The sequence below is a fragment of the Sorex fumeus genome, unplaced genomic scaffold (genome assembly GCF_029834395.1).
Source record: "Sorex fumeus unplaced genomic scaffold, SorFum_2.1 ptg000047l, whole genome shotgun sequence".
NCBI lineage: Eukaryota > Metazoa > Chordata > Mammalia > Eulipotyphla > Soricidae > Sorex > Sorex fumeus.
In genome coordinates this window covers 24,885,212-24,905,990 of record NW_026606104.1, presented here as the reverse complement: position 1 = coordinate 24,905,990, position 20,779 = coordinate 24,885,212, and the positions used below count along the sequence as shown (strand labels likewise).

At 37.2% G+C, this 20,779-nt stretch overlaps 1 protein-coding gene across 1 annotated transcript in view; it reads right to left on the bottom strand.

The window, feature by feature from the left end:
• Window positions 1-20,779, bottom strand: part of PIGK (phosphatidylinositol glycan anchor biosynthesis class K) — a 106,354-nt gene that overhangs the window by 34,876 nt on the left and 50,699 nt on the right. The window contains exon 10 of the mRNA XM_056123545.1: window positions 4,221-4,305. Coding sequence (XP_055979520.1) covers window positions 4,221-4,305 — 85 coding nt within the window. The remainder of the gene's footprint in view (window positions 1-4,220; window positions 4,306-20,779) is intronic.

The window sequence follows — 20,779 nt, the reverse complement described above, 5'->3', positions numbered from 1 at the left end:
GGAAAATACCACATATTTTCTTTATAAACTTTCTTTTATTTTTGGACATTTCCCTTTAACATGAACTACACAGTCATATTTTTTTCTAATAATAAATAAAAGTATCTATTTTCATTTTGATTGCTAGTATAGGAGAAATTTCACTTTTACATTATTAGGTTCTTTGTATTATTAGACATTTGGTATATCCATATGTTTATGAAACATGTTTTCATAATTCTTATTATATGAGTCCTATGAATAAATTTATTTCTAAACATTTTATACCATTTTAATGTTGTAAGAGAAAGCCTATTTCATTCTGTATACTTACTGTGGATATAAGTTATCAATTTTATTTTCTTTTTATAACTATTTTCAATTTGGGGGCCACATCCAGCTATGCCCAGGGCTTGCTCCTGCCTCTGTTCTCAGGGATCATTCCTGTTGATTCTTAGGGTCCTGGGACCAAAGGAAGCGCTGGGCCTTGGACCCGGGCCAGCCACGTGCAACTAATGTTCTTTACCTTAACCCCCACCATTTTATTTATTTTTTTAAAATTTTTTTATTAGTGAAACACCATGAGGTACAGTTATAGACTTATAAATTTTTGTGCTTGGGTTTCAGTTATACAATGATCAAGTACCTAACCCTCCACCAGTGCCCATCCTCCACCACCACGGGTCCCAGCATCCCTCCCACCCCCCATCCCCCTATCCCACCCTGCCTCTATGGCAGGACATTCCCCCTTGTTCTCTCTCTCTTCTTTTGGGTACTGTGTTTTGCAAGAGAGGCATTGAGTGGCAATCATGTTTGGTCTATAGACTACTTTTAGCATGCTTCTCCCACCCTGGGAGGGTCCTCACAACATCCTTTATTTGGTGCTCTCTTCTCTATCTGAGCTTCTTTTTCACCAAGCACGTGTGGCTGGCCTTCAAGTCACGGAGCAAAATTCCTGGTACTAATCTCTGCCATTCCTGGGTGTTAAGTCTCCCTTTTTGTTGCTTTATGTTCCCCAGATGAATGCAATCTTTCTGTGTCTATCCCGCTCTTTCTGACTCATTTCGATTAACATGATACTTTCCATGTAGTACCACTTGTACGTAAATTTCATAACTTCATCTTTTCTAACAGCTACATAGTACTCCATTGTGTAAATGTACCAAAGTTTCTTTAACCAGTCATCTGTTCTCGGGCACTCAGGCTTTTTCCAGATTCTGGCTATTGTAAAGAGTGCTGCAATGAACAAACAATTGCAGATGTCACTTCGACTATACCTTTTTGCCTCTCTGGGATATATTCCCAGGAGTGGTATTGCTGGGTCAAATGGAAGATCAAATTCTAATTTTTTGAGAATCGTCCATACTGTTTTCCAAAAGGGTTGGACCAGTCGGCATTCCCACCAGCAGTGAAGGAGGGTCCCTTTCTCGCCACATTCGCACCGGCACCAGTTGCTTTTGTTCTTGACCCCCACCATTTTAATGGTCCCAGTTTTATCTATTTTTTATCTGACTCTCCTATCTTTGATTACTTTTTACAACATGAGTTTCTAGGATGTCCAAGATGTACAACATACGTGCTAGAAATCCTAAAAGTAGCATGTAATTGGAAGCATGAAATGATAAAAGATTGAGAATCTTTTTTTTTTCCTTTTTGGGTCACACCCAGTAATGCTCAGGGGTTACTCCTGGCTTTGCACTCAGGAATTACACCTGGCAGTGCTCAGGGGACAATATGGGATGCCGGGAATAGAACCCGGGTTGGCCGCATGCAAGGCAAACGCCCTACCCGCTGTGCTATGGCTCCAGCCCCAAAATATTAAGAATCTTGATAGCTCCTTATAGTAAAAATCAGTTTAACATATGACTGAGACCTATTTCTTCTTTTCTTTTTCTCAATATGTCTATATTACAACCAGTTCCCTGCTTCTACTCTTTGGCACTTCCTAAACTGCTACCTGTAAAAAGTTCTTTCTGCCTTTTGGCATCTGGTACCAGGGAACAAAGGTGTCCTTGTTTTTGGTGCAGCATTAAATATATCCATTAAAAATATCTAAAAGTATAAAGAATGTCTAAAAAAAAATCGAGACATAAAACCCAAATGTTATTTTGAAAAGAAATGCTCCAAAACTAACATACTTAAAGCATGATGTAAGGTTAGAGAAAAAAGTTATTTATACGATGAAAAAAAGTTACATAAATAATGCTATAAATTATATATAGTACAGATTTTAAAACATTTGTCAGATTCACTGAATCTAATTATATATATTTACTATGCTCCTATGGGAAGAAAAGAGCTTTTGACTAATACATTTATAAATAAACTTCTGGTAACAAAACCAGTGAGTTTCTTAAAGATCCTATGAACAAAGTTGTGCTAATGTTAAGAGAAATAACAAAAAGAATAGATAATGAGTATGGCTTAACACTATAACCTTTCTGACTACCACTTGAATATAGAATTAATATTATTCAGTGAAATATAAAATTAATCCCTACCATACAAATTTAATAAAAACTGAAATTTTGTAAATAGAGTAACACAAGATTTTAACTACAATGTTTATCACATGCCTTCTTATACTGTCAAAAATTACCATCACAAGACTCCTTATGGGAGTCAATTATGTTCATTTGAATTCACAAAGTATACAACAGAAAAATGCAACTGTTACGCAAACTATAAAAATATGACTGACATTTCATCTGGTCAACCATCTTAAAGGTTAATTCTTATTTCCTGCTTCAGATTTTACTCTAGGTGAACTGTTGTGGGCAGATTCTATTTACCTATTCTGAACAAACCACAGACTGTTTCATTGCTCACTCTTACTGTTAAGAACATATTGACTTGCTGCCTGCTCTGCTGTTTAATTCATTTATGCTGAGAGTCAGGCATGAAGACAGAATTTTAAATGTGACATTTGCAGGCTGTTAGGTCATTTAAGCTCTGACAACACCAGGGAATTCCTGACATATAAACTGGACCTGATTACTAAGCACAGAAGAGCTTCGTAAAGGGACAAGTATCTGGCCATTTCCTTATAATTTCTCAGAATTTAAATACTAAATTTAACATTTTAGAAATGGTTTCATTCAATGAGCTCACACTGGCACTTCTAATTATATCAACTAAATAAAAATTCTTTTGATTGACAAAGACATATGAAAAGATTCAATAACACTCGTTTAAAAATCTGAGAAATTTTGACATTTACAAAGGCTTTTAATTTTTTTTTAATTACAGATTCTGAAAAAGCTGGTATGTCAAAAGGCATCATCTACAAATTATTAAAAACTCTTCAATTTAGGGCTGGAGAGATAGAAGAGAGATTAAGGCTATTATTGCCTTGCATGTGGGTGACCCTGGTTTGATTTCCTACACCACATATGATTGCCCAAGCTCCATCACTAATGATTTCTGACACAGAACCAGGAGTAAGCCCTGAACACAGGTGTGTGTGGGCGGGGATGAAGGGAGGAAAAAGAAAATCCTTAAATTTTGGCTTATATGAGGTAGACCTTCTTTATATGTTGCCAAGTTATATGAAATCTGTTTAATTCTTTCCTTTTTTATTTGTTATATTGGTTGGTTTCTTTTGGAGCCATACCCAGAGATGCCAAGGGTACCAAATGATGCTGGGACTGAACTTAGGCCTCTGTATGCAAAAGATATGTTCCACCCCAAAATCGAAGTTTATATACTTACCATACAGCCTTCTCTCAAATTACAGTAACAGAGATGAGATGGACGAGTCATTGTATTGAAATGAAAAAGAATTAACCCCACAACATTCAGAATTACACCTCACAAGAGGTGATAAGGGGGGTTGGATGGGAAAAGTGGGGAAAGATTGTTTTCTTACTTTGGATACTCAAAAAAATCACACAAATGATATTTTTTAGTTCCTTATCACTGTTAGTAACAAGTACTACATACAGTGGTTCAAGTGAAAGTTTTCTGAAATTAAGTCATGTTGTTAGGTAACGGACAAAAGGAAATTCTGACTTTACACTGTATTTTATATAGTAAGAATTCTATTGTTACACAGCAAGTAGTCTTTGAATATTGTGCTTTGCATTAGACTTACAGCAGTAATAGGTAGTGTCTAAATAGGGATAGACAGCCTGAATGCCTTTCAGCTATAGCACATTGATTCTGAAAACCCTAACAAAAGCAATTACTTTTCAGAGATTAAAAATCCTGTTTCTTTTAAAAGAATAAAATGGGAAGCAAACCTGGTGTATTATCTGAGCTACAGGAAGTTGTTCGGCATATTTTAGAGGTTCTATTAGCTCCTCGTCCATCCAATCTTCCTCATGGCTGGAAAAAAGGAATAACAAAGTACAAAGCTAAGGTAAATATATATTTTAATATGGCAAATAAGTGTTCCAAATATGAAATACATCTTAAATAATCAGTATAAATCAACAATCTGTGAACATCAAATACCATCAATTGCATTAATTACTGTTTTAAGTAACACAGCATAAGCTAAAAGACTCAGATCTTAAAATTTAAAATGATTAAGAACTCTATTCTCAAAGTGAGTTCTTTTTATACCAAAGCATTTAAAAGTCCTCAAAACTTGGCGTCAACAAATTAAAGCCTCATCTCTATCTAGCAATGCTTTTTCTGTTCTAATTTATTGTCTCATTGCTTAAGCATATGTATCCACGGGTCACCCACCAGTGGGCCCTGAATCTCCTACACTTATTTTCTACATCTCTTCCCTGTTGAATCAATCATCACTTCCTTTGTTGTCTACTTGCCATTCAAACAATTAACTTATTTAGACCCAGCTATGTTTTTATCACATTGAAAACAAAGCCAAAGACTTATTTTTATATCCAGTATTTACCATATAATGTTTAATAAATGTTTGCTGAATAAATCTGTAAGTAAAATACAACAAACCTAAAGTTGTTTTATATGGAAAATTCTTCTTTACTAATTACATACACAATTGAATGAAGATAAGGAATTTTTTTTTTAATTTTTGTTAGTGAAAGACCATGAGGTACAGTTGTAGATTTACAAATTTTTGTGCTTGGGTTTCAATTATACAATGATCAAACACCCATCCCTTCACCAGTGCCCATTTTCCACCACCACGGGTCCCAGAATCCCTGCCACCCCCCATCCCCCCCATCCCACCCTGCCTCTGTGGCAGGGTATTCCCTTTTGTTCTCTCTCTCCTTTTGGGTGTTGTGGTTTGCAAAAGAGGCATTGAGTGGCAATCATGTTTGGTCTGTAGTATTATTATATATGATATAATAATAAAAATATAAATTTTTTTTTAAAAAAAGACCAAGGAAGGGGCTAGAATGATAGCACAATGGTTAGGGCATTAGCCTTGAACGTGGCCAACCCAGGTTCAATTCCCAGCATCCCATATGTTCCCCGAAGCACCGCCAGGAGTAATTTCTGAGTGCATGAGCCAGGAGTAACCCCTGTGCATCGCTAGGTGTGACCCAAAAAACAACAACAAAAAGACCAAGGAATAATAAAAAATTCTACTAAATATAATTTAAAAGGGCACTATCAATAAAAATACACACAATGGTAGAAAAATTTTTACACATTATGTACCTGACAAAGGATCTCTGACAACAGTATACAAATATCATAATTCAACAGTAAAAAAGGACAAATAGTAAAAAATTTTCCTTCTCATCAAGAATATATCTGACTGAAACTGATATTTTATGTTTGTTCTTTTACTCTGTGGTGGGGAAGAATATGACTACAGAGTGAAGTTTGGTACCAGTTTGATTCCTGTTAAGGTAACAATAGTTTTAATAAATGTTACCTAAAAAGAGTAAATCACTAGGGGGTATGGTGCCGCCAGCAGGTCAATCTATACCTGTGAGGCGAGTGAATCAGCAGCCTGATGGCACTGTCAGGCTTTCAGATACCCCAAAATTGCTGCTGTGCCTTTGGCCAGACCCCAAAAACTTAGGGCAAAATTTACCAAGAAAGTAAACGGCCAAAAGTTAGATATGTGGGAGACACACCCACAAAGCACCTCTGGCTCAGCTATATAATTGGAGGCATGGCCTCTCTGGTTCCTGATCGAAACTGCTTAACGGCCATGACCCCAGAGACTCAGAAACAAATCTCGGAACCCAATGGCTTTTGGCAGAAATGCATCCTGTTCCTGCAGTAGGTTACTGGCGCTGGGACACTCCAGGTGGGAATAGGTTTCGTGCCTTGGCCTGTTCCCCTCGGTGGCCCGGTGACCACCATCCTCCAGAGGCCACTGGACAGTCAGGTTTGGGCCTGCAGTGATGAGACACGCGGGGCCTCACCAGATGGGGGTGGAACCAGCCCTTTCCTCCCCGTACCAGTGAGACCCCAAGTCGCTGCCTACAAACGACTTCTCTGGCTCCTGATCAAGCTAATTAACGACCATGAACCCAGAGACTCAGAAACAAATCTCGAAATCCAGCGGCTTTTGGAAGAAATGCATCTGGACCACACACAAGGTGGCCGCCAGCTCAGAGCTTCTTGGAAAGCCAGGTATGAGTTGGCGGTCACGGGGCAACTGCAGTCTCATGGGAAGGGGGACAGTACCGGCTCGTCCTTCACACCCTACTGAGGTCCCCCACAAGCAGCTCTCTGGCACAGCCATGACTCCAGAGGCAAAAGGACTTAATCCAGAGCCTGGCAGTTTGAGGCAGAAAAGTGAATGGACCATTCGTTAAACTACGGCTTCATGCCTCCCTGGGAGGGAAAGGGTATTGCTCCCTTCCACCACCACCACCCCCCCCCCCCCCCCCCGCCCCCGGCAGCAAGGTGGCCACTGCCTCAGAGCTTATTGGAAAGTCAGATATGAGCCGGCATTGACGGGGCAACTGCAGTCTCATGGGAAGGAGGGCGGTACTGGCTCGTCCTTCACGCCCTACCGAGGTCATGAGTTGCCCCCCACAAGCGGCTCTCTGGCACAGCCATGGCTCCAGAGGCAAAAGGACTTTGATCCAGAGTCTGGCAACTTGTGACAGAAAAGTGAATGGACCACACGTTAAACCACGGTGCCATGCCTCCCCGGGAGGGAAAGGCTGTTGCTCCCTTCTGCCTTTCCCCCCCACCCCCAGGTATGAGCTGGCATTGATGGGGCAACTGCAGTCTCATGGGAAGGGGGGCAGTACCGGCTCATCCTTCGTGCCCTAACAAGGTCATGAGTTGCCCCCCACGAGATGCTCTCTGGCACAGCCATAACACCAGACACACAGAAACCAATCTCGTAATTATCTGGCTCTTTGCAGATATCCAAAATCGTGAGGCCGCTATTGGGGCCATGCGAGATTATATGATTCTCATAACCAGCTATAGAAAACGAAGTATTTCACAATGCCTTTTCAGCAATTCTGATTGTTGGGGGGGAGGGGATTGTAAACAATAATGGTGCATCTTTTGTTGAAATAATGAATGTAATCAATGTGATAATAGTTAAGTGGAAATCATCTGCCTCATAGGCATTGGGAGGGGTGGGAGGGGGGTATATTGGGGTTCTTGGTGGTGAAAAATGAGTACTGGTGAAGGGAGAGGTGTTTGATCATTGTGTGACCGAGACTTAAACCTGAAAGCTTAGTAACTTTTCCCACAGTGATTCAATAAATAAATATAAGAAAAAAAATAAAATAAAAAGAGTAAATGACTAAGGTAATCCTAAGAGTTTAAACATAAATGTAAAAAAGACATCTATGGGGCTGGAGAGATAGCACAGCGGGTAGGGCATTTGCCTTGCATGCAGCAACCCATTCCTGGCACCCTTATGGTGCCTGAGCACTGCCAGGAGTGATTCTTGAGTGCATAAGCCAGGAGTGGCCCCTGTGCATTGGCGGGTGTGACCCGAAAGGAAAAAAAAAAAGATATCCAATTGTTTATCATAAGTAGCTAATATAACAATATGTAAAACTGAATATATTTTATTAATAAAATGTCTCTAGGTCAATAAGAGAGTTACAAATACTTTCGGGTTTTTGTTTGTTTAGTTGGTTGGTGTTGGGACCACACTACTGTTGGTGAGGGCTTATTCCTGACTCGGCATTCAGGAATTACTCCTGGCAGGCAGTGCTTGGAGAACTATATGGGATGCTGGGGACTGAACCCAGGTGGACCACATGCAAGGCAAATCTTCCACCTGCTATACCATCTCGCCAGCCCCCAAATTACAAATACTTTGGAAATGTAGCAAGAGTGATTTTGTTTCATGAAAACAGTTCTTGCAAAAAATTCCAAACATATTTCTATACTTACATTTTATCTGAGCCATTTCAAAGCAAAGTGCAGTAATCAGAACCCACATTCAAACACTTAAGTGAGCACCAAACTATTTGTGAAATGTTTGAAAACAGTATTTTTTCTCAACTGAAGTATAATTGTCATGCATTATATTAGCTTCAAATATAATTTGACATATACATATAATGCAAAACAAGATCCTAAATCTAGATGTCATCTAGTCTTAACATTTTAAAAAAATCTGCAATTCAATTTCATTGCCTACAGGATCCATACTGTACATATCACTGTGACTTATTTTATTACTGAAAATCCTTGATATATAACTGGAATTCTTGATCCCTTTCGCTTATTTCACAACATGCCAGACTCTTCACTTATGATAACTATTAATCTGTTCTACCTATGAGTTTTATCTTGGAATTTACATGTAATTAAAATCATATTTGTCTTTTCTGTCTGACTTCACTTGACATAATGCCCTCAACTCCATCTATATCAATGCAAAAGATTCTTTTCTTTTTGTGGCTGCATAGTATTTTACATGTGTAGCATCCCACATTGTATTCCATATGCGAACACAGCCTCCTTTTGTTGATGAAGACGCCTTTCCAACTGTGCTTGGGATTCTGGGGTCCCTGAAAGTCATAGTTGATCTAGTAGTGCTCAAAGATGGCAGTGTGGTACTGCCGAGGCAAAATAGTACTGTGGACCACTATGGCCATTCAGTGGTAGCTGGAGCCACCATAGTCAAACTGAGCATCTTTGGGAACTCATACAGTGCCAGAAATCAAACTTTGAGCTTTGAATGTGCATTCTACCCCTTTGAGTTATCTCCCCAGGCCCTTATGTCTTCTTTACCATTCATTTGTTCAAAATTACTCAGGTAATCTCCATATCTTGGCTATTAAAAATACTGCTACAATGAACAAAAGGGTGTATCTATCTTTTCTAATTACTGTTTTCATTTTGTTTGCATAAATATCAAGAAATAAAATCAATGGATCACATGGTAACTTTATTTTAAATTCTTTTTAAAAAATTTATTGCAGATACCATAATTTACAACATTAATAATAGCATGGTTTCATTCATAAATCTTAACTTCACACTCTTCACCAGAGCATCAGCTTCCCTCCACCACTGTCCTAATGTCCCCTCAACTGCCGTATTCCCACCCCCATTCCTTGTACTGTGATAACCTTTCTACAAAATACCAGTTCTCAGTTTCTATTGACAGGGTATTTTCTGGGCTGGAGCGATAGCACAGCGGTAGGGTGTTCGCCTTACAAGCGGCCGACATGGCCGACCCGAGTTCGATTCCTCCACCCCTCTCGGAGAGCCCGGCAAGCTACCGAGAGTATTTGATATGCCAAACACAGTAACAACAAAGTCTCCAATGGAGACGTTACTGGGCCCGCTCGAGCAAATCGACGATCAACGGGAGGGCCTTTTATGTTTCATTCAGCCCTATTTACAATAGCAAAAATCCAGAAATAAGCCAAGTATCTAAGAACAGACGATTTGATAAAGAAACCATGGTACATACACACAATGGAATATTACTCAGCTATAAGAAAAAAGTAAGGTTAAAAGCCTGAGAAATAATACAGCAGGCAAGGCACTTGCCTTGTACAACGATGACCTGGGTTCAATCTCTGGGGAGGGGAGCAGAGGGCAGGGGAGGGCTGGAGAGGGCAGGGCAGGGCAAAGACAAAGTTGTGTAAATTGCTTTTATGTGGATGGATCTGAACAGAATCATGCTGCAGTTAGTTAGAAAAAGTTGAAAAAATACAAAATTACCTCCCTCACATATGGTTTGTTTTGGAATTTTTTTTTTTTTAAGGCGAACGCCCTACCCGCTGTGCTATCGCTCAGCACAGCGGGTAGGGCATTCACCTTACAAGCGGCCAACATGGCCGACCCGAGTTTGATTCCTCCGCCCCTCTCGGGGAGCCCGGCAAGCTACCGAGAGTATTGGATATGCCAGACACAGTAACAACAAAGTCTCCAATGGAGACGTTACTGGGCCCGCTCGAGCAAATCGACGATCAACGGGAGGGCCTTTACCTTTTTTTACCTTTTTTTTAAGAATCTACACACTGCTTCTCCTACCGACTGTAAGAATTCATGCTCCTACCAGTGATATCCAAAGATTTTCTTTCTGCACATGTCTTATTCTGGCAACATTTGTTATTCCTTCTTGTTTTTATTTATTTTTTGATGATACACATTCTGACAATTATGAGATGATATTTTATTATGATTCTGATTTACATTTTCCTGACTGAAAATTGAGGTGAGCTTACTTAATAAAAAACACTGGTTAGCTATTAAAAATAAAGATGAAAGCCTACCTTAGACAACAACATGAAGATGACTATGGCAAAATAAGCCAAAAAGTAAAAGATAATTACTAAAGAACCTCAGTATCAGCCCTGAATCCATAAGGACATGGGGGAAAATGTAGGCAGAACCCTCCATGATATTGAAGCTACAGGCATCTTTAAGAATGAAACACCACTGACCAAGTGGAAACAAACATAAACAAATGGGACTACATCAAACTAAGAAGCTTCTGTACCTCAAAGAAACAGTGACCAAAATACAGAGAAAGGCCACAGAATAGGAAAAATTATTTACCTAATATATTCAGATAAGGGGCTAATACCCAAGATATGGGCTGGAGCGATAGCACAGCAGGTAGGGCATTTGCCTTGCATGCAGCCTACATGGCCGACTCGAGTTCGATTCTTCCGCCCCTCTCAGAGAGATCAGCAAGCTACTGAGAGTATCTCACCTGCAAGGCAAAGCCTGGCAAGCTCCCCATGACGTATTTGATATGCCAAACACAGTGACAAGTGTCACAATGGAGAAGTTACTGGGCCTGCTCGAGCAAATAGATGAAAAATGGGAGGACAGTGACCCAAGATATACAAGACACTGGTAGAACTTTACAAGAAAAAAGCCTCCAACCCCTTCAAAAAATGGGGAGAAGAAATGAGCAGAAATATCCTCAAAAAAGAAACACAAATGGCCAAAAGGGACATGATAAAATGCTCTACACTGCTAATCATCAGGGAGATGCAAATCAAAACAACAATGAGATATTATCTCAAATCATAGAGACTGGCACACATCAAAAATAACAAAAACAACCAGTGCTGGCGCGGATGTGGGGAGAAAGGGATTCCCTTTCATTGTTGGTGGGACTGCCAACTGGTCCAGTCTTTTTGGAAAACAATATGGGCATTCCTCAAAAAACTAGAAATTGAGCTTCCATTTTCCCCTGCAATACCACTTTTGGGAATATATCCCAGGAATGAAAAAAAGCACAGTAGAAATGAAATCTGCATTTGTATATTTATTGCAGCACTGTTTCATAATCTGTTGTTCCATAATCTGGAAACAACCTGAATGCCCAAGAACAGACAACCTATTAAAGATACTATAGTACATCTATACAATGGAATACTATGCAGCTGTTAGAAAAGATGAAGTCATGAAATTTGCTTATAAGAGGATGACATGGATAGTATTATGCTAAGTGAAATGAGTAAGAAAGAGAGGGACAGACATAAAATGACTGCACTCATTTGCAGAATATAAAATAATATACTATGAGACTAATACCCAAGGACAGTAGAGACAAGGGTCGGGAGAATGGCTCCATGGGTGGAAGCCTACCTTATGTGCTGGGGAAGAAGGCAGTTGCAATGAAGAAGGGACCACTAAGCCAATGATGGTTGGAGGGATCACTCAGCATAAGAGATGTGTACTCAAAGTAGTCTAAGGACCAAAAATGGTAGTCTCTCAGTATCTGTATTGCAAACCATGATGCTCCAAAATAAAGAGTAAGAAGGAAGGTGCTGCCACAGAGGCAGGGGGTGGGATGGGGTAGAGATGGCAGGAGGGATACTGGGGACACTGGAGGTGGAAAATGCACACTGATGGAGGGATGGGTGTTCAATCATTGTATGACTGAAACTCAATCATGAATGCTTTGTAACTATCTCATGGTGATTCAATTTAAAAAATTGTTTAAATTAAAAAAAGATAATTACTAGATGGTTTCTCCCATCTGGGGAATATAAGAACCAAAGCAAATAAGAAAATATAGCAAAAATAATGCTATTTCTGCAAAAAGTAGATAGCTGCCAGAGGAGGGGGTTAAGGAAAGAAGGTAAGGTAGAGAGAAATCACGGAAATGATGTTAGAACATCAATGGTGGTAGTGGGTATGGCAAAGCTTATCCACACAGAGGTATGAACTATATTCTCAAAATTTATATAGCACTTCAAACCAATAATAAAAAACACAAAAAAAGAAACTACTTTGGGCTGGCTATATAATACAACTGAGCACACATTCTGCCTGTAAGAGGCCCAGGTTTGACTTCTGGCACTGCATGGTTTCTGAGCATTCTGGGAACAATCCCTCAGCACAGAGCTGAAAGTAGTCCTTGAGTCTCACTCATTGTAGATCAAAACAGAACTCAGGGGCTGGAGCAATAGTACAATACTAGGGTTTTGCTTTGCATGCACTGACCCAGGTTCAATCCCTAGCCCACTAGGTCCCCTGAGCCCACCACGAGTGTGTTCAGTGCTTACTCCCGAGAGCAGAGCCAGGAGTGAGCATTAAGCACCACTGGGTATAGTCTAAAAACAAAGAAATAAAAACAAAAAACTCAAAATCAAATAAAAATGAAAAAAGAGAAAATGTTCTTAACAATTTCAAGAAATTATTTACAAAGTAAGATTCACCAAAAACATTTTTGGGAGGAGGGGTGATTTGGGCTATACCCAGCAGTGCTCGAGGCTTACTCCTAGTTTTGTGCTCTAGGATCACTCCTGGCTGTCCACACAAAATCTCTTTAATCTGCATCAGATTTACTTATTTATTTATTTTTATTGAGGCACTGCGGTTTACAAAGTTATTTATGATTGAGTTCGGCACTCAATGTTCCAACACGAATTGCTTCACCAGTGTCTACGTCCCTCCACCAATCCATATGCAATCTTAAGTATTACTATCAACCTGGCTGTTTTTTTTACTTGCAATATTTCACAAATTAAAATAATTATTCATTTTATGTTTTTTTGGTTATAACAGGAATTTCTTTTTTACCATTCTCAAAAATAGAAAGTCCTACATTAGGGTGCTAGAACAATTGGGAGAGGTTGTCTTTAGGGTTGCATAATTTTCATATGCTCACATGGGGCAAGTGCATAGGGAATTCTATTAAGTGATTTTTTAAAAAATTTTAATTTTAAAGTTTCCAAAAGACTTTAATTCATAAAAAGCATATTCCCTAACCATATGAAATTAACCTACAAATCAACAACAGAAAAACACCACAACACACACAAAACATTCTAAATACTTAGATACTAAAATACACTTTAGTACATGGTAAAAGAGGGGGAAAAAGGTTTCCAAAAAATAAAGAACATGATTTTGAATTTTTTTCAATAAAATTTTTAAGTAGAAGTTCACAGTACTACATGTTTATACTTTTTAAGTAAGCATTTTTAAGTCAATAATCTATTTCTATAAGAATATAGAAGAGTAAAACAAGTCCCCATTTCAAAAGAAAAATAAAAACATTTAAGAACAGAAATCAACAAAACTGAAAACAGAATAATAGAAAAAAACAAAGATTTTTGAAATGTCAATAAAATTAATAACCCCTTAAAAAGATTGGAAAAGAGAAAAAAATTGACAAGCTTTCAGCATCAGTAATGAAATTAAATATCTCAGTACAGATTGCCCAAATATCTGAAGATTCACAAGAACTATGAACTACGAATTCAAAAAACATTGATAGAGTGTATTCAATCTTAAAAAACTACAAACTACCAAAATGTACCCAAAATAAGATAATCTAGTACACAGTTCTAAAAATTTTAAGAGATCTAAGATCAATTTTCAAAGAACCAAATATAAATATTTAAGGGCTAAAAATGTCTGAAACTTACAAATGTCTAAACAGAATGATGATAACAAGAATTAGCAACTCAAAAATAATTAGCAACCTCCCCATTATTATATTCCTTCTTTCCCACTTTTTTATGATTTTTAGGCATCTTACTACTTTCAACTTGGGTTTATTTTCTTTATACAGAAAACACGTGTACTTCTTAGAGGACACCTTTAGTAGTGCTGAATTCTTTATACTGTTGTTTGTCTGAAAAGCTCTTTACTTCTCTTTCAGATCTGAGTAATAACTAGCTAGGTAGAGTATTCTTGATTAGAGTTCTTTTTCATTCAGCACTTCGACAACTGTGCTGATCTGATAAGATCTTACAGTTAAGAATTTCTGTGGAAGAAAACAGCTGTTTTTCCCTTCCACGTGACTTTGCTCTTGCTTCCATTAGGATTCTCCGTGATTTTTACCATCTTAGGTAGAACCCATACTGATGTATATTTGTTTACATTTATTTCACTTGGAACTCTTAAGAGCTTCCTAGACACAGGTGTCTATTTGCTTTCTAAACTTGTGAGAAAATCCTGGGCTACAATATTTTCAAATTTGAACCCTCTGATGCAAATGTTGGCTTTTATTGATGCTGTCACATACAGCCCTTACTTTATCTTTGCTGCATTTATTCTATTTTTCAACTCTTTTACAGTGGTTTTCACTACTTTCCCTTTCAGTTCATCCAGTCAAGTTTTGGTTTCTTCCATTCTGCTTTTGAGTTCCTCTACTGCCTTTTACACTTCAGCTACTATAATCTTTCATTCATATTTGTTTGTAATTTTTTCAAACTCTCTCGTGCTTTTTCAGTCTCTTAGAGATCTCTTCCAATTGCAGCTTGTTGTCCTATGAGGCATTCTTTGTCTCCAATTTGTCTAGGTGTACTCCTTTTGTCCAGTACTTTAAAAAGTTTATTTATTGGGGTTTCTGGTTGGCTTCAGTGTAGATTAATCAAAATTTTGGTACAAAGTTGCTGTGAGTGCAGGAGAAGAGAAGTATGTTTTCCCTCTGGGAAAATTTTAGCCTTGCCCTTCCTCCAGTATGAATTCCTCTACAAAATGTTTAATACTTTCTTGCTTAGTATGTTGTTAGAAGTGAAACACCAAGTTAAATTTCTTTCTATTTTAATTATCTTACTTTTAACTCATTAAGAGAAAATTTTTTTTAGTATGGAAGTTTTGATAATCTCTCCTACATCCCCATTTTTATTTAAGACCCATTAGTTTTTTAGCCATAAATTATACCTGTAAATTAGTTCATAAAATATACCTGTAAATTAGCTGTTCTCTATCAGTTCTCCCAAGAAAGCAAGAGTCCTATTAGTATGGAAATTAGGATAGCATTTTATTTCAGAAGTTTTTAATAATAATTTAAATTTTATTTCAGTTAATTTTCTATTTGTCTTCTAGTTTGTCTTGAACTAAATATATACTTTATCTTCTTTATTATTTTTTCCCTGATTCTTTTATCCCTCTTATTTCAGTTTCATTTTCTTGACTTTCATTTCTGTTTTCTTTTGTCTTTTACTGAACTTTTGGTAATATCTATCTTCCTTGGATACTCTGTAATTTAGTTTTCATTTCTGAAATGAATTTTGTCTTCTTCTTTTTTTTTAACCTATTACTTTCCATGGTTCAGTCAGCAATTTTTCCCCCCCAACGTTTTTGCTCAATTTAGTTTTTGAGTTTTTGAATTGGTTCATGATGTCCTTTTACAATACAACTGGTTTTTAAACACAGATTGTTCAAGTTTGTCTTTCAGTTTTCCTGTTTTGTGGCTTTTCTTTCTTTATCCTCTCTTCCTCCCCTCCCACTTCTTTGTGCTCCTGTGTTTAATCCACAAAAAAAAAAATCCATTTTCTCATAATAATTTAGTCTTACTTCCATTTTATAATGGATTTAGGGGATGTTCTATCACCTTGCTGCACTGACCTCTTGATCTATATATAACATCCTATCCATTTTTGTTATGACCTTTTTTTAGTTGGAAGCTACTTTGTCAGATATGACAACAGTAGCTCCTGTCTTTCACAGTTGTCTTAGAATACCTGGCTCCTCTCTTTGACTCTGAGCTTATGTGGTGCTCAGGATACTCCAGTGCTATACTTGGTAGTGCTCAGGGACCCACGTGGTGCCAGAGATCAAACTGTTCAGTCTCCTACAAGTCAGGCACTTTAATTCCTATTGATTTCTTTACTTCATAGGATCTCAAGTGGTCACTCAAAGTAACACAGATGCTCATGCCTGGCAGTTGGAGGTTGGGGTATTGTGTGGGAGGAAGCATATCATGACAGCAATTTTTCAGGCCCTTACACATACCAGGCACGTGCTCTGCCACTTGAGCTATCTCGCCATCCCCGGTTTGAACATCTTTTAATATCTATAGTCTCCATGGCAAAGCAATCCCCGTATTCAAATAACTCCTTTTTGGTGTCTCAGTATTTAATTAAGAGTCTCTAAATTTATTATGTCTTGTTATGACAGCTCTCCTCCATTTTTACCTCCGATACTCTGTTCTTAACATTTGCCCCCTGGGTACTTGCATTTTCTTCAAGAAAACTGTTTTCTTTTTTTAAAAGCAGTTGTCTGCACAATTTTTCTGCTTACACGTGTGTGTTTTCTTTATTTTTTCTGGCAGGTGAGACAGTCATGTTGCAATTCTCCTGTGCTTCTATGGTCTTGAGACTGAGGGAGAGAATCATGCCAACAAGATAAACAGATCACAGGACTACAAGCAGAGGACTGGCCAGGAGCAGCTCAGAAGTAAAAAAAAAAAAAATTCCATGCTGCCTCTGTTCCTGTCAGGAATCCACATCACCTTCTCTACTGCTGGGCAGGAGACGAAAGTTGAAATGTTTTCTAACAGTGGGAGGAGAGGACTCCAGCCCTGTGGCTCTGAGACCCCAATGAACCCCAGGGCTTCTGTGTTCTGTTTTATTTAGCTTTTTTTGGTCCCAGAGGGCAGGTTGCCGGTCGGGCAAGCAGTCTTTCACCACTGACTGACAGACTGTTTCTTCTACAATCCTGTCCCCACTCCTGCTGGATCAGCTGTATTTGTCTTAATGGAAGCTGGTGTACACCACACAGTTCAGGGGGTGGATTGAGTCATCCGTTTCCATTCTGTTCTGTAACACACAAAATCACCTTCAGCAAAATGAGTGCATGGTGTTTCAGGCAAACCAGGCAATGCAAGGATAGGGTTCTTCCTACAATCCACAGTAGATTTTTGGTTGTAAAGAGCAGGGAGATTTGCTTGCCAGAATCTATGCCACCATTTCACCAGAATTTCTTCTGTTCAAAAACTCTTGCACCTTTAAAACTATTCTTTTGTTGTTGTTGTTTTTCCTTTAACAGTTCAGATAGGTAACCAAGTTTTAACTAACAGGTATCCTCTTGAAGTCAACTACCCTCAAATAGACCCAAAGTCTTTTGTCATGATCTTTACACAAGTTTCAGCTCAAAAGTCCATTTAATTATTATGTAGGGAACTTTGCTTTCTATAGTTATTTAATAATTGGATTTTAGCTCCTAAATCCACCCTCCCCCAAAGTTCCATAACAGTATTAGTTGCATGCTTCTCTTAGTGAGCACATACTTAGAATAAAATGCCAATTTCATCAAAGAAAGAGCAAGGTCTGAAATATACATCACTGAAAATGACAAGAATTTTGTATACATGAATCTCAATCAGAGAAAGATGGAGATTAATATAATTAATCAATGCTGATTAATGCATCCAAGAGCTCAAATAAATATTGTCAATATATCTTTTAACTTTATGCAGAAACATGTCTTCTTCCTCATACAAATAGTTATATTAGCAGATATGACCAAAACTAAACATTTTTCAGTCATCTTTATCCTTAAGAGAAACTTAATCATGAAATAAGCATTAATAATTATATTTCTAGATAAATCATAACATTTATATTATCTATATAGATATCAATATGTTTACTGTCTTTTCATTACCCACAAATATTTATCCACTACATTTCTAGATAAATAACTTTTTTTTTTTGGCTTGCTCACACCCGACGATGCACAGGAGTTACTCTTGGCTCTGCATTCAGGAATTACTCCTGGTGGTGCTCGAGAGACCATATGGGATGCTATCACTCCAGCCCCGATAAGTAACTTTAATATCTACCATATCCACTAAATAAAATTCATAAAAATAACTTTAATTGCAGATTTTAGGTATAAATTGGCTTCATTTAAAAATTATCATGAAAGGGGTCATAGACAGTAAAGTGGGCACGCTCTGGCAGTGCACAAGGCTGACCCAGGTTCAATACCCAACACCCCATATGAATCTCCGAGTCCCACCAGGAGTGAGCTCAGAGTACAGTCATGATAAAGCCCTGACTACCATGGATGTGGACAGAAACAGGCAAACAAATTATCATGAAATTACAAACTATTAATTAATTCTGAGAAAGTCACAGTATTTAGACATTTAAAAGGTGTGCTTCCAAACTATATCAATCATGAAAGATACTGTTAGCCACCCCATCAGTGCCTATCCCTCAGTTGGCTTATTTTCTCTCCACATTAAACCTACAGGTAGTTTAAAGCTAGTATTATGTTAGATTTGGTAGGCGACAATAATGTTATAGTTATAGAGATCATAAAACAATTATTAGTAAGATAAAAGTACAATTAACTAAGCACAAAGTCCTGAAATAAAGTTGCTAAAACATGAACAACACAGAAAAATACGGGAAGCCCCAGCCAACAGCAACTCCTGTCAGAATGAGCAACACGTGATGTGGCTGATAAAAATGCAAATCAAGCACACAGTGCTACAGCACAGCAAAGAAAGATGGGAACGTTCCCACTCTACCTTTTGCTTGAAAAAGAGCCATCGGTTTGACTATGATGATTTTCATAGATTCTCTTAAAAAGGCATTGACAAAATAAGCTCATTTTATATATATTATCTCCAACCCTCACAATAACTGAAAGCAGAGAGTAGATCACCCTCTTGTAGATAAAATATCTGAATTTCACAGAGATTAAATAATGTGCCTGAAGACATAAAGCAAGGAGCGGAACCAAATTTTGAATTTAAGTCCATTCAACTCCATTCACCTCTCTCTACTAGATTTAGATTTATAATATGATTATATTGCCTTAAAGTTCTTTCGAGCATTAGAAGGAACAATTTGACAATACTTCACCTGTACAATCCTTGAAAAACAAGTAATTTGGCAAACTATGATTTTAACAGAAATGGTAATGTCTGAAATGGAGTTATAGATTTATATCAAGAAGTTTTCTGCTTCTGAAATGGTTATAATACACATATATATCACATATATATCAATTTTTTAAAACTTAATCACTTTTCCCACTGGTAACATCATTGAAAACTGCTTTGATACTAACAAATCATAAATAACCTTCACACATATCTAAATACGTTTTTGTATCTTATTTCTTGTCTATTTATCAATCAAGCATCTTACATTTTTGATTCTTATTCTTATTTTCAGAAAACAGGTCAGAAGGGCAATGATTCAAAAACATTCTATAGATTTACCTATTTTATAGTGCAAACTCCTTGTTTATTAAAGCATGGCAACATAGAAAGAGTACACTTTTTTCATTCTTCTTCAAACTGACAATTCAATACCAAAAAAAAAATTTTTTTTCCTGTCAGTGGTCTGAAAAAACAAATACATGATTTATTTGAAGGTACAAACTACTTTTATCTTTAGACGTTTCTTCTGCATCTGCAACCATGTAATTCTACTGCCACCTTCTGGCAAAAAAGTAACTTCCAATTCCTTAGCAGTACAAATGAGAACCCCTCCAGATATGAAATAATACTTTGTTTAAAAAGCAGAATGGTCAAAATTTTACTAATAATACAATTATAATTAATTGTGACATGATATATATTTCTTCAATAATGTTATAGAAACAAAAGATTCATAAGCAAAATTAAAAGTAACTTTTTATAACCTTATTAGTTAATATTTCCATGTTATAGATAAGGCAACAGATCACAAAGTCAAGTTTTTTCTCAAACTTCTAAAGCTAGTTAATGACAGAGTCTGTGAATTTAGCAGCCAACTGACTCCAATTACCCTACCTTTGATTTATTATACTGTAATATCCTCTAGTCAGATAACAGACATTAATTAAATTTTTTACTCATTTAGAATATTAAAGCTTAATTTATTGAAATAGAGCAATATTTCAATAAGAAAAGAGTACAAGAGAGTCACAGAACACTGAAAACTCAAAGTTCCTATAATCCAATTGTCTATTAAATTTCCTAAACAACCCAATGAGTTGGATTTTAATGTTCTAGTACACTAACACTATAATAACATTTTCAGATTTCTCACACTAAAAGTTATAGTGCTTAAGTTAAAATAAACTGATACTATTTTAAATATTAATAAACACAAATTGAAAATCACTTTCTCTAGTGAGTTTATTTATGAGTATATCTTCATAGAGCTTTTAATTATTCAAAATATAGTATTATATTCAGTTCTATTATTTATATACACTGATTTCTTATGCCATTAACCAACTGAATTTATGTGCTTGTTAATTG